General features: G+C 42.1%; 1 protein-coding gene across 1 annotated transcript in view; it reads right to left on the bottom strand.

The window, feature by feature from the left end:
- Positions 1-14,398, bottom strand: part of kcnh1a (potassium voltage-gated channel, subfamily H (eag-related), member 1a) — a 339,143-nt gene extending 324,745 nt beyond the window's left edge. Inside the window, exon 1 of the mRNA XM_068045094.1 lies at positions 14,326-14,398. Within this exon, the coding sequence (XP_067901195.1) occupies positions 14,326-14,398 (73 nt within the window). The remainder of the gene's footprint in view (positions 1-14,325) is intronic.
- Between the last annotated feature and the right edge of the window lie 886 nt (positions 14,399-15,284).

Below are 15,284 nucleotides of genomic sequence, written 5' to 3'. Positions count from 1 at the left end.
CTTTACTAAAGTCCATATAGATAACATCCACTGCCCTTCCTTCATCAATCATCTTTGTCACTTCCTCAAAAAACTCAATCAAATTAGTAAGACATGACCTCCCCTTCACAAAACCATGCTGTCTCTCGCTAATAAGTTCATTTGTTTCCAAATGGGAGTAAATCCTGTCCCGAATAATCCTCTCCAATAGTTTCCCTACCACTGACGTAAAGCTCACCGGCCTATAATTTCCTGGATTATCCTTGCCACCCTTCTTAAACAAAGGCACAACATTGGCTATTCTCCAGTCCTCTGGGACCTCACCTGTAGCCAATGAGGATGCAAAGATTTCTGTCAAGGCCCCAGCAATTTCTTCCCTTGTTGGTCAGCACAGACTCGGTGGGCCGAAGGGCCTGTTTCAGTGCTGTATCTCTCTAATCTCTCGAACCTAATCTAATCTAATGAAGTGTTTGCAACCATCTTCAGCCAGAATTGCCAAGTGGGTTATCCATCTCATCCTCCTCCTGACATTCCCACCATCACAGATGCCAGTCTTCACCCAATTCGATTCATTCCATGTGATATCAAAAAATGTCTGAGCATACTGGATACAGCAAAGGCTATGGGTCCTGACAACATCCCGCCTATAGTACTGAAGATCTGTGCTTCAGAACTAGCTGTGCCTCTAGCCACGCTGGACCAGTACAGCTACAACACAGGCATCTCCCCGACAATGTGGAAAATTGCCCAGTTAAATCCTGTCCACAAAAAGCAGGACAAGTCCAATCAGCCAATTACCTCCCCATCAATCTACTATCAATCAGCAGCAAAGTAATGGAAGGTATCATCAACAGTGTGATCAAGTGGCACTTACTCACCAATAACCTGCTTATGGTGCCCAGTTTGGGTTCCACCTGGACCACTTGACTCCAGACCGCATTACAGCCTTGGCCCAAACATGAACGAAAAACTGAATTCCATAGGTGAGGTGAGAGTGACTGCCCTTGACATCAAGGCAGCGTTTGACCAAGTGAGGCAGTCAGGAACCCTTGCAAAACTGAAGTCGCTGGGAATCAGGGGGAGAACTCTCCACTGGCTGGGAGTCATACTGAGCACAAAGGAAAAAGGTTATGGTTGTTGGAGGCAAATCATCTCAGCCCGAGGACATTGGAAAATTCTAGAGTCCATTATCGAAGATTTTATAGCAGAGTACTTAGAGAACAGTGGTAGAATCGGGCAGAGCCAGCATGGATTTACGAAAGGGAAATCATGCTTGACAAATCTACTAGAATTCTTCAAGGATGTAACTAGTAGAGTTGATGAGGGGGAGCCAGTGGATGTGGTTTATTTGGACTTTCAGAAGGCTTTCGACAAAGTCCCACATAAGAGATTAGCATGTAAAATTAAAGCGCATGGGATTGGGGGTAGTGTATTGCAATGGATAGAAAATTGGTTGGCAGACAGGAAACAAAGAGTAGGGATAAATGGGTTGTTTTCTGAATGGCAGGCAGTGACTAGTGGGGTACTTCAGGGATTGGTGCTAGGACCCCAGCTATTCACAATATACATTAATGATTTAGATGAGGGAACTAAATGTAATATCTCCAAATTTGCAGATGACACAAAACTTGGTGGGAGGGTAAGTTGTGAGGAGGATGCAGAGAGGCTTCAGGGTGATTGGGATAAGTTGAGTGAGTGGGCTAATGCATGGCAGATGCAGTATAATGTGGATAAATGTGAGGTTATCCACTTTGGTAGCAAAAACAGGAAGGCAGATTATTATCTGAACGGCTATAAACTGAGAGAGGGGAATATGCAGTGAGACCTGGGTGTTCTCGTACACCAGTCACTGAAGGTAAGCATGCAGGTGCAACAGGTGGTAAAAAAGGCAAATGGTATGTTGGCCTTCATAGCAAGAGGATTTGAGTACAGAAGCAGGGATGTCTTGCTGCAATTAGGGCCTTGGTGAGGCCACACCTGGAATACTGTGTGCAGTTTTGGTCTCCTTATCTAAGGAAGGATCTTCTTGCTATAGAGGGAGTGCAGCGAAGGTTTACCAGACTGATTCCTGGGATGGCGGGACTGACGTATGAGGAGATTGAGTCGGTTAGGATTATATTCACTGGAGTTCAGAAGAGTGAGGGGGGATCTCATAGAAACCTATAAAATTCTAACAGGACTTGACAGGGTAGATGCAGGAAGGCTGTTCCCGATGGTGGGAGAGTCCAGAACCAGGGGTCATAGTCTAAGGATACGGGGTAAACCTTTCAGGACTGAGATGAGGAGAAATTTCTTCACCCAGAGAGTGGTGAGCCTGTGGAATTTGCTACCATAGAAAGCAGTTGAGGCCAAAACATTGTATGTTTTCAAGAAGGAATTAGATATAGCTCTTGGGTCTAAAGGGATCAAAGGGTATGGGGCGAAAGCCGGAACAGGCTACTGAGTTGGATGATCAGCCATGATCATAATGAATGGCGGAGCAGGCTTGAAGGGCCAAATGGCCTACTCCTGCTCTTATTTTCTATGTTTCTATGCGTTCATCAGAGCAGTGTCATAGTCCCAACCATCTTCAGCTCCTTCATTAATGTCCTTTTCTCCACCATAAGGTCAGAAGTGAGAATGTCGAGAGAATATTTCTACTTGTGGGAGAATCCAAAATTAGCGACCATAAATACATGATGAAGGTCATGAAGGTGTGGTACTTATCCACTTGACACCCACTAAACTTGGCAGAAAATGTTAGGGCTTGTCCATTCAAGTGTAAGTGAACTTTTAACAGCATTTTAAGTCTTACTTGCTGCCAAACAACCTCTCTGGCACTGAAAGTTTACTTTTAAAAGTGTGAGTCTCATTCCTATAGTTTTTAATTATTGCTACAGATTCTTAAAAAAAATTGAACTTTTTAAAAAACTTTTTCTTTCTGCCTCCTTTTTCATGCTCTTAATCTTTATTCTCCTCTCTATTCTCTGTACCTAATTTGGCATCGAATTAAATATTCTACATTACACTTCCCTGGTTTAGACTGTTGTCTCAGGATTCTTCAGCCTGATTGGTTAAAGCAGAAGGCCATTGCTTGCCCTGTTCACACAGGTCCCAGATTTCCTGTCGAGCATACCACACTCTTTTGGCTCTCTAATAACTGCAAATCACACTGCAAAAGCCATAGAAAGTTTGTAGACAAATGCAAGTGTATTGAACAGCGAGTACTATTCGTTCACACTGACTGCAAAATCTGGACTATTCTCAAAATTCGATGATGGCACCAAACTGGCAGTTATAGCTAACAGTGAGGAAGAATGCAACATAATACATGCATACTGGGCAGTTTAGTGGCAAATGAACATTAATGTATTAAATGTGAGGTGATGCACATTGGTAAGAAACATAGAAACATCTACACTACAGAAAATAAGGAACTAAATGAAGTAGAATAGCAAAGGGATCTAGGAATGCAGACGAATAAATCATTAAAAGCAACATCGCAGGCTAGCAAAACAATTAAAAATGCTAACAAATCACTGGGATTTATTTCTAAGGATATAGAATTCAAAAGTAGTGAAGTTATGTTAAACTTATATAGGGCCCTGACCATGCTGCACTTTGACTATTCTGCACCGTTCTGGCCTGCTTACTATAAAAAGGCCATAGAAGCACTGGAGAAAGTGCAAAAAAGATTTACAAAGATGATACCAGAACTAAGATTCCAGCTTTCAGGAACGACTTAACAGTTTGGGGCTTCTTTCCTTTGCAAAAAGAGGCGATCTAATAGAGGACTTTCAAATTATTAATGGGTTGGACAGGGGAGATGTGGAAAGGATGTTTCCACGTGTGGAAAAATCCAAAACTAGGGGCCATAAATACAATATAGTTATGAATAAATCCAATAGGGCAAAAAGGAAAAATGTATTTACTCAGTATGTGGAACTCGCAGCCTGGCTGACGGAAACAGCTTAGATACTTTCAAAAGAAAACTGGACGAGTACGAGAGAAAAGGGAATAAAAAGATATACTGCAAGGCTGAGGCGGTAGATGGAATGGGGGGGGGGCAGTGGGGGAGGTTCGTGTGCTGTATAAATAATACTGGTTGTGCTGAATGGCCTGTTTCTGCTCTGTATATTCTTAATAATTCTATATAGCAAGCGCTAGATGTGACAACTGCAAGAAATATTCTGATAAAGTTTTTTGAATTTTATAGTATTGGATAAGGGAGTTCTCTTATTCAAGAAATTAGTCTAAAGACTTCTTTTACATCCTATAGAATGATGCTGTATGATATAAATTGATGATGAGCCACAGGTGCAGCTATGGCAACACATTTTAGCCACATGCAGTAAATTTAGTCGAAAATACCTCAAACTCAAATACCAGTAAATATACTTTATTTGCACGTTTACGCAAACATCTACCATAATTCAGTACAAAACTATGCAGTTTTCCTCTTTCAGCAAATTTTGGAATGCCAGCATGAATGTATCCAGCATTCCACATCTTAGTGCGGCTTCTAAGTTTTTGATCAGCAGTTGCGAGCAGTACTTTGACTTTGTTAGAATTATTGCTGTGTCTGTTGACACACGAGACATGCCATAACCACCTATGTTCTCAATCCAGAATGCAGGTATCCGTCCTTTGCCATGACGTGCCCTGTTGGAGCTTCTACTATCGGGCTTGCTTTCTTCTGTTGGGCTGGAGCAGTTATTCTGATTGATCGAGCTGACCACACTCACTGCTTCCCTCTCCACAGAGTATTGTTGATGTTTCCATAGTGCTGAAGTCTGGCATTCTCTCCCATGTTGCACTCCATTTTTAGCAGATAACCAATAAATAATAACCAAGGGAAGTAAAGTGCATCCACATATCAAAAAATACTTGCACGCTTTTCCTTTTTTGTTAATTTAGTAAAATGTTAAAGTACATGAATGAATATTAAGATCACATACCAAAGTGTCCATTACTCACTTCCTATTGACTAACAGAACTGCAATTAGCCACATTTGAATTCCAAATTAGTCGCATGTGGCTAGTAGCTAATGTTTTGGCCAACACTGCTATAGACTTGTGAGAGACTATACAAAATTCATTGAATGGTCAATCTTTTTGATAAATTGGTCTAATTATAAAAAACAAACATAGCCATCTTCCACCCAGGCCCAGCAAACCTGAAACTAATCTCAGTTAAAATCAATAAAGAGACACCTGAGATTCATGAGCCACTGATATTGACACTGTGCCATTCTTGTGTTATGACTGCTGCTCCAAAGCAGTTCACAACTATGTGAAACAGGTTACAGATATTGTCAAATAGCCCTCAAACATACACAAGCAACATGAGAGTTATAACATTGGTTACAGACAAAAATAATATTTAAGCAACTTCTACACAACCAGAATTAAAGACATCCTTAGAGTTGTCTGGTAAAACTGTTAAATTATATTGGGCCAGATTTTGCTGTAGCAGGACACATAACGGCATGCACTGTTAGTTAGACCTGCCCCTGACCCTTCAGCTCAAACGATTTTTGCCCATTAAGTTACTGAAAGTGTATGCTAATAACAGCACAGCGAAGGAAACAAGGTGACTGGAATCTGAGTAAATAGGGCAAACAATAGTGTATCTCCTTGACCAATGAGATTTAAGGGGCTAGATTTTACCTTAGGCGGACGGGAATTTGCCACCAAAGTAAAAGTCGGTGGTGAACCCGCTTCCACCTAGCCCGGGATCCATCCCGTATTTTACGGGTCCGCGGGCTTTAGTTGTCCCAAAGCGGGACTTCCACCCATTTGAGGAAACCCGCCTCAGTGAGCTGCCGGCCAATCAGCGGGCCGGCAGCTCTTAGTCCCAGCAACGCCACTAGGAGCGGTGGCCATTGCTGAGACTGCAGCCCAGCCGATGACGTGGAGCCCAGAGTGAAGGTAAGTTGGGCATGCCTCACCAGGGGGACAGGTCGTGCCCTGGTGAGGTTAGGGTGCTCATTTGGGGAGGGGGCGGACATCTTGGGTCCCCGGGGTGGGTTGGGAGGTGGGGGCAGCCCTCAAAAGGGCATCCTGTGCCCGATTGCCATGGTATCCCCTCCCCCGCGCGCGGAAAGGCCGGCAGCTATCGCTGGGCGGCCTTTCACATCCCCAGCACACTCGCTTGCCACAGGTAAAATACCCATTGAGGCGGGCAAGGGCCCTTAAGTGGCTGTAAAGTGGCCACTTAATGGCCTTGATTGGCCTCGGACGGGCGGACTGTTTCCCCCCCACCCCACCCCCAACCCCCCACCCGACTGCCGTAAAGTTGGCCGGAGGCGGAAGCGGGGCAGGAAATTCTCCCGGAGCTTTCCGCTCAATTTTACGCTGCCCCCACGCCACCATCCGACCTGCTGGGGTGGCGTAAAATGCAGCCCAAGGATTCCTACATTAAACAATGACTACAATTCAAAAGTAATTCATTGGCTGTAAAGTGCTTTGGGACATCCTGAGGCTCTGAAAAGCACAATATAGAGGCAAGTCTTTCTTTCTATTGGGAAATAAATGAAAGGACTGAGAAGGAAGATGAAATAGGGCGGCACAGTGGCGCAGTGGTTAGCACCGCAGCCTCACAGCTCCAGGGACCCGGGTTCAATTCCGGGTACTGCCTGTGTGGAGTTTGCAAGTTCTCCCTGTGTCTGCGTGGGTTTTCTCCGGGTGCTCTGGTTTCCTCCCACAAGCCAAAAGACTTGCAGGTTGATAGGTAAATTGGCCATTATAAATTGTCACTAGTATAGGTAGGTGGTAGGGAAATATAGGGACAGGTGGGGATGTTTGGTAGGAATATGGGATTAGTGTAGGATTAGTATAAATGGGTGGTTGATGTTCGGCACAGACTCGGTGGGCCGAAGGGCCTGTTTCAGTGCTGTATCTCTAATCTAATCTAATCTAAAAATAAAGGGGTGAATTCAATGTCAAATCAGGTCCAAAAAAGAAATAAAGAGAGGGAAAGGATTGGATTAAAATAGAAAGTAGAAAGGAAAAGAAAAAAATTAAATGTAAAATCTGACATTTTTTAAATCTCCTAAAACAATTTACAACCTGAAGGAATTAAATACCACACCTGTAACAGGTAATTTTCAGTTTGCAAGATGTTGTCATCAACACTTACCACGTTGTTGAAGGATTACTTATGCTTGTAATGACTAGCCCTAAAAATTTGCAGTGAGTTTAATTCATATGTACCACATAAATACTGCAACTTAACAACATTCAAAACATTTCAGTGGTGAGGCAACTGGCGAAATGCCGATTTTGCAAAGCTAATGGTGTAGCAGCGCAACTCGGACAGCAACTTTTGGATATCCGCACTTAACCACACATCCACCCTTTACACATAAACAGCAAGTACCATTACCCTCACCATTATTTGGACAGCATAATCTAGCCCATTAATTTCTTCAGAAAATATTGCTTTATCTTCATTTAAACTGTGTTATATCTTTATCTTGTTTAACTATGGCAGGAGGATTTGTGTTGTGTTGAAGGGTAAATAGAAGTTGGGAACAACAGGGTAATTTTGATTTTGTGTGATAGTATAAAACGTCGATAACAAAACATTTTAACATCTCTCCTAATCTTTATTCCCATTAACTTCATAGAACCATCTGCGCAATCTGTTGTGCATTCGAGAAACATTTTCTTTTCATTCTTTAACATTAGAGAAAGCAGACACTCTCAGGCACTCTCTCCAAACATCAAAAATTATTCAGTAGGGCAGCAGAGTTCGTAAATACATCCAAGTACATGTATTCAGAGCTCCTGTGTGACTGATGTAAGTTCAACTTACAGCAAATCACAGTCATCAGTAAAAACTCCAAAGCTAGGTAGGAATGTAAGCTGTGAGGAGGACACAAAGAGGCTGCAAATATATATATATATATATATTTATAGACAGGATGAGTGAAAGAACAACAAGGTGAGAGATGGAGTATAATGTGGGGAAGTGTGAGATTATTCACTTTAGTAGTAAGAACAGAAAAGCAGAATACTTTTTAAAAGGCGTGAAAATTCCAAGTCTTGATGTTCAGAGATGTTTAGGTGCACTCAAACTAGGATCAGAGAAAGTTTAGCATGCAGGTACAACAAATAATTAGAAAAGTAAATGGCATGTTGGCCTTTATTGCAAGGAGATTGGAGTACAAGAATAAGGAAGTCTTGCTACAATTGTACTAGGCTTTTGTGAAATCACACCTAGAGCACTGGCTGGGATTTAACACAAAGCCAGTGGCCCCCACTCACCAGCTGGAAAGTCAGGGATGAGCCCCCCTCCGCCTGCCCTGGAAGTCATGGCCGTATTTTATGGTCCTCAGGCAATAAACTGTCTGCAGTCGTGGCTTCTGCCCCTCTAAGGCAGGATGTCCCATCTCCAAGAACTGCTGGCCAAACAGAGGGCCAGCAGTGCCACCAGGAGCACTGGACACTGCTGGGATTGCAGCAGTCCCTGGAGCAGCAGCCACTGAGGAGGCCAGGAGTGTAGGTAAGTGGGGTCAGGGATCACCGGGGCCAATCAGGCAGGCCCTGGCGAGAGGGGATGGAGTTGATTGCGAAGGTGGGGAGGGGGGTCTTCCAGTGCGGGCAGCACTTGCCAGTGGGAGGGCCCTCCATTGGGATCAGGGAAAACTTGGGAAATTATTGCAACTTAATCTAATTAAATAGAATATACTTACCAATACACTATTTAACCAGCATTAATATTTCCTTTAAAATTTGTCTAAGGGTGTTAAAAGAAGTGACTAGTGAGATAGTTGATGCGTTAGTTTTAATTTCCCAACAAGTTTTAATTTTCCAAAATTCCCTAGATTTGGAGAAGGTTCCATTAGATTGAAAAATAGCAAATGTTCTTTATTCAAAAAGGGAGGGAGACAGAAAAGAGGAAACTACAGGCCAGTTAGCTTAAGGGAAAATGTTAGAAGCTATTATTAAAGATGTTATAGCAGGGCAGGGCATCTAGAAAAATTCAAGCTGATCAGGCAGAGTCAACATGGTTTTGTGAAAGGGAAATCACGTTTAACCAATTTATTGGAGTTCTTTGAGGGAGTTACATGTGCTGTGGATGAAGGGGAACCAGTGTATGTATTGTACTTAGATTTCCAGAAGCCATTTGATAAGGTGCCACATCAAAGGTTATTGCAGAAAATAAAAGCTCATGGTGTGGGGAGTAACATATTGGCATGGATGGAAGATTGGCTAGCTAACAGGAAACAGAGAGTAGGCATAAATGGGTGATTTTCTGGTTGGCAAGATGTAACGAGTGGTGTGCCACAGGGATCTGTGCTGGGGCCTCAACTTTTTACAATTTATATAAATGACTTAGATGAAGGGACCGAAGGTATGGTTGCTAAATTTGCTGATGACACAAAGAAAGCTAGGAAAGTAACTTGTGAAGAGGACATAAGGGGGCTACAAAGGGATATAGATAGGTTCAGTGAGTGGACAAAGATCTGGCAAATGGAGTATAATGTGGGAAAGTGTGAAACTGTCCACTTTGGCAGGAAGAATAAAAAAAATTATATTATCTAAATGGTGAGAGATTGCAGAGCTCTGAGATGCGAAGGGATCTGGGTGTCCTAGTGCATGAATCGCAAAAGGTTGGTATGCAGGTACAGCTCGTAATTAGGAAAGCTAATAGAATGTTATCGTTTATGGCGAGGGGAATTGAATACAAAGGTAGGGAGGTTATGCTTCAGCTATACAGGGCATTGGTGAGACTACATCTGGAATACTGTGTACAATACTGGTCTCCTTATTTAAGGATGTAAATGCTTTGGCGGCAGTACAGAGAAGGTTTACTAGACTAATACCTGGAATTGGCGGGCTGAGGAAAGATTGGGCAGGCTAGGCTTCTATCTGCTGGAATTTAGAAGAGTAAGAGGTGACTTGATTGAAACATATAAAATCCTGAGGGGTCTTGACAGGGTGGATGTGGAAAGGACATTTCCCCTTGTGGGAGAATCTAGAACTAGGGGTCACTGTTTAAAAAAAGGGGTCACCTATTTAAGACAGAGATGAGGAGAAATTTTTTCTCTCAGAGGGTCGTGAGTCTTTGAAATTCTCTTCCTCAAAAGGCGATGGAAGCAGAGTCTTTGAATATTTTTAAGGCAGAAGTAGATAGCTTCTTGATAAGCAAGGGGGTGGAAGGTTATCGGGGGTAGGTGGAAATGTGGAGTAATCAGTTCAGCCATGAACTTACAGAATGGCAGAGCAGGCTCGAAGGGCCGAATAGCCTTCTCCAGCTCCTAATTCGTATGTTCGTATGTAACAATGTTAATTTCTTTCCTATGAATACAGCTGATGAAATACGGAATATCAGGAAATATCACTGCAAAATGTAAATGTTGGTATTTGTTGGAATATAATGTGGAAAAATGTGACATTATCCACTTTGATAGGAGAAATAGATGTGCAGAGTATTTCGAAAATGGTTAGAGATTGGAAAGTGTAGATGTACAAAGGGACCTGGGTGTCCTCGTCAATAAGTCACTGTAAGCTAACATGAAGGTGCAGCAAGCAATTAGGAAGGCTAATGGTATGTTAGCCTTTATCACAAGAGGATTTGAGAACAGGAGTACCGAAGTCTTGCTTCAATGGTATCGAACCTTGGTTAGACCGCACCTGGAGTACTGTGTGCAGTTTTCGTCCCCTTACCTTAGGGCGACATTCGAGCTGCTGTATATAGTTTTCAGATGTTCTTTGCACTTTTTAATTTGCACTATGTGTAGGTAGAGGTTTTTAATCACCATTCTCACTGATGATGTGAGGGAGTGCAACAAAGGTTCACCAGACTTGTTCCCGGGATGGCGGGACTGTCCTTTGAAGAGAGATTGGGAAACTGTACCTGTATTCTCTAGAGTTTTGAAGAATGAGAGGTGATCTCATTGAAACCTACAAAATACTTAAAGGGATAGACAGGGTAGATGCAAGCAAGATGTTTCCCCTGGTTGGGGAGTCTAGAACCAGGGGACACATTTCAAAATAAGGGGGAAGCCACTTAAGGCACAGATGAGGAGAAATGTCTTTATTCAGAGGGTTGTGAATCTTTGTAATTCTCTACCCCAGAGGGCTGTGGAAGCTCAGTCATTGAGTATGTTTAAAGCACAGCTTGACAGATTTCTAAATACCAATGGCATAAAGGGATATGGGGATAGTGTGGGGAAAAGGCACTGAAGTGGATGATCAGCCATGACCATATTGAATGACAGAGCAGGCTCGACAGGCTGAATGGCCTACTCCTGCTCTTATGTTCCTATGCTTAAATGTTATACTTGAGAGATCCTTCCAGATGCCCTCAGAAAGGTTAAAAAATGAGTTACCATAACTAATTGTGACAGCAAGAGTTTTCGCAGTTCTTTCACTTAACTGATAATCCCTTAGAACCACTACATAAATTATTAGTCTTTAACAATTACGACAGAAATGCTAGAAGTCATCACTTCCAGACAGTCTTTGTGCAATAATTGCTACTGTAGTCTTCATAAAGATGCATGCCATGGTTTAATTCCTGTTTATTGTTCTACCTGCTATCACTGCTCCCGTCTTTTTCAACAATGCTTCATGTTTGCACATCACAAACTTACTTCTATTTATTCTTAAACAAATTACATTTTTACTACCAAAATAAGGCAATCATAACTCAAAGACTGGCCATTACCAACAGTAAGTCAATATGCAATTACCGGAAATGATATTAACATAAGTTTTGTAGATTTATTACTGTAAAAAGCCAATAGCCCTGACTGCGTTTCATCAAGGAAAAACCTTTAGAGAATTCAATATTATTTTTAAACATAGATATGTTATACAAACTGCCATTGTTTATCATTTCTTTCTATAAAAAGACTAGGAAATAAAATACTAGATTTAATTTTTAATAAACGATGCGTGCACAACCCCAAACAAAGCCTGACTGAGTAAAACATAATTTAGGTCGACATGTTAGCAGTTTTGGTTATAATAGACATTCCATTATGCTGTGTATTGGAATAGGGGATGGAGAGCTCAATAAAGCAACCAAGTTCTTTCATCAACTCAAAGCCGCCAGTCTAGTACCAAACGTGTTGGAGTTTGCTTTACAACTATTAGTTGGCAGGACAAAAGCAAACAGTACCCATGGGGTCTGTCTAAGTATTGTATCTGGTCTGCCAGGAATATGGCCTTATCATTCATTGATACTCATTCCTTTGATCAATCAGATCACTTGTATGTAATAATCTGTCTACTAATTCCTGGCCCAGGTTTATGGAGTACAGTTTTTTTTTCAATTTACAAACAAAACCAGAACAGAAAAGAAATATCCAAAACAACAAACTCAATATTAATTACCATCACACAAACAGTGGCCAAAATTGTTTGCCCAATATTGAAGTGTTGAAGCCTGAATTATCCACTTATAGCTAGAGAATAGCCCAGCAAATTCAATGCCGGAATAGGTACCTCAAGGTAAAAAATGTTCACTTTTCATCTCACTTCAATTACTCCACCATTCTCTTTTTCAAGATAAAACCAACTATAATCTATCATTCATTAAGCTCTGCTTAAATATCAAATAATTTTCAAAATAACACAAAACATCTGCTCATAGAATTCGACAACATGCTTCAATAAATATATTCATAACCACATCCGAAACAAATTCAACATAATTGACTACCAATGCACAAAAAAGTGGGACAAAAATGTTTCTCATATTTCCTCAGCAAACTCTTCCAGAGTTATTAGTTACGGTAAATTTGTATTTGATCTTTCAATGGACTCCAAATCCCATTGATCTTAGATTTCCTCCGGATCACAAAGCCTCAGTGCTGACCATCAACGAGCCAAAGAAAACAGAATCAAAGCTGAAGAGCCCTTCTCAACATAAATTAGTATCAAAGGGGTTTCCCAATCATCTACAAACAAGAGACTATGAAGTGTGTTACTCTAAGTTGATCCGGTTTTACACCGGTCAAATAATCTGTATACGTCAAAACTACATAATGTGCAGGATTTCCTTTGTGAAATGAAGTTCCTAAAACATATCCCAAAATTGTACAGAAAGCGAGTACCCTTATTTGTTCAAATAATTCCTCTTTTAAAAAATGCATTATTGATATGTGGCTGTGAAGTTTCATAAAAAGTATTCGCACAATAAGATACAAAAGGGTTGTAGAACTGTCTATCTAAATTAATAATTATCATCCATTGGAATATCTCACCTTAAATAACTACCTTCCTTTACAAACAGATCGAAGTTGGAACTAGATTGCATTGGTATTTCTAGAATTGCCTGACCTGTCCAATGGTTTATAGCTTTCGAACTATTTGATAATTCCTTTCCAGACAGACACAGACACCCCCTGGAACGAAAATAAACGCACTAAAACGAAATGACTACCACCTAACAACAGTGCTTCCCTTTGATCGTGTAGTGTCGCTGTCTACCGCACGTATTTCTATAGTATTCACTATCCTACAGCAATTACTCTATAAACGTACTAACACTATAAAGATCTCTTCAAATACGTCCGTGTCTCATTGTACCTCCGCTCGATTTCCTCAATTATCAAATATGATGAAATACAGGTAATTTAAATGGAAAGATTAGTATTTTTAGTGCCTTTTTATTTAGAGCGGAATAAATAACAAAAAGAAAATCATTCTTGTGCTGTTAGAATTACAGCGACTCTAAGCATGGGATTCACCAAAAACATTTTCCTGTTTTTCGGAAGCTGGCTAAATTGGACTCGGGATATTTTGTCGCAACCAGAAAACGGAGAAATGCTTAAATCTATCTTCTTTTAAATGTGATTGTTTCAGGCAGTCAACGTTCATGGCTGCAGCATTCCTTCCCCCATCCCGGAGAGAGTTTACATCTTTTGACTGCAAAAACTTGCAGCGTTTGCAAGCTGGCTGGGCTGCTGCATTGAATGTTCACCGACCTTAAACGCCGCAGGAGGCACAATCTGAATTGGTGTTTTAAAAGCATTTCTGCTACACCGTTGTCGTGATTCAGACAATTCCGGGGAGGACGAGAGTAATAAAAGTGGGGTGGGTGAAAAACAATTCAGGTCAAGGCATGCAATCTAGTTGCTGCACTTGCACTGTCTGCCATCCCCAGCATAAGGTGGACAGCAGCCCATACTACAGTCGATGCTGCACTGACACTGGAACAAAAACATTATCATAAACATTTTAGCAGTAATGAGAGTCGGCTGGGGTATCTGTTAATCAGTTCAAAGGAGCCCGCAGATATCCCATAGCAACATTGTCATTTTTAAAAGAAAAACAAAATTGCACTTTCTAACCCTTCAAAAGAAACTAACTTTTAAGAGCACCGATTGGGAGCCTCCTCCCGCTTACCATTGGAGCGTCTGACAATATTTTCCAAAAAAGTGTTCTGAGGGGCAACAAGTCCTTTCCTTCCCCCCGCCATCCTCTCTCCTCAGCGGCTCTGGTAGCAGTGCTGCAGTGGCGGAGCTGGTGCGATGGGGAGAGCGGGGACGCAAGCTGCAGCTCTCGATCTTCCCTGCTCATGGTAACGGCACAGACTGTGCGTGGAGTTTCGAGCTCGGCACAGCCTCCCCTCCCCCCGCCTCCTCATGCCGCTGCTCCGACCACCCCCCCCAAAAAAACAACACGCCGCGAGGACGCGCACCAGACTCGAGGCGGGGGCGAGCTTCAACGCGTGCACCGTCCCTCCACTCTCCCGCCCAATAAATGCAGCACAGCATTGATCCATCCAGAAGATGCACTTCGCCGAACCCCGCCTGCTCCTCTTCACCGAGAGTCCCGTGTGTCTGCATCGACCTGAGAACCAAGCCACCATCAGCATCTTCTACATGTGTGTCGAATCTTACTTCGTTCGAAATGTAACCGCCTTTGATTGTATCCCACTAGGTGCATGAGTTTCTAAAGTGATTGCAAACCTAGCTCTGACATCTCCACAATGCTGACAGCTTTTTCTCTCACAAATACATGCATATACGTACAGAGGGCAGTACCAAGGAGAGTGGTAACCTGCTGCGCCTCTTAATTATATGCTCCAGAGTGTGCAGTCAGTACTGTGGGAATGTTACTTGTGGGCAGCAAATGGTCGGGGTTGATAATGTAAACTCCAGAGTGAGATTGATATTCTGGAGTTTTGCTCCGTTATCTCCTGGGATCGGGGGGTGGGGAAACTAAGTTTGGTAGAATTCATCAGTGGTAACTGTACACAGACCATTGGAAAGAAGCATTTTGATGGACAAACACAGGTACAAATTTGCCATTGGTTAAAATCCAGATCTACAGATACGACTCTTAATAGTTTAATGAATGGC

The sequence above is a fragment of the Heterodontus francisci genome, chromosome 13 (assembly GCF_036365525.1).
Source record: "Heterodontus francisci isolate sHetFra1 chromosome 13, sHetFra1.hap1, whole genome shotgun sequence".
NCBI classification, from domain to species: domain Eukaryota; kingdom Metazoa; phylum Chordata; class Chondrichthyes; order Heterodontiformes; family Heterodontidae; genus Heterodontus; species Heterodontus francisci.
The sequence above is the reverse complement of the archived record's forward strand: the minus strand, read 5'-3'. Positions and strand labels throughout refer to the sequence as shown.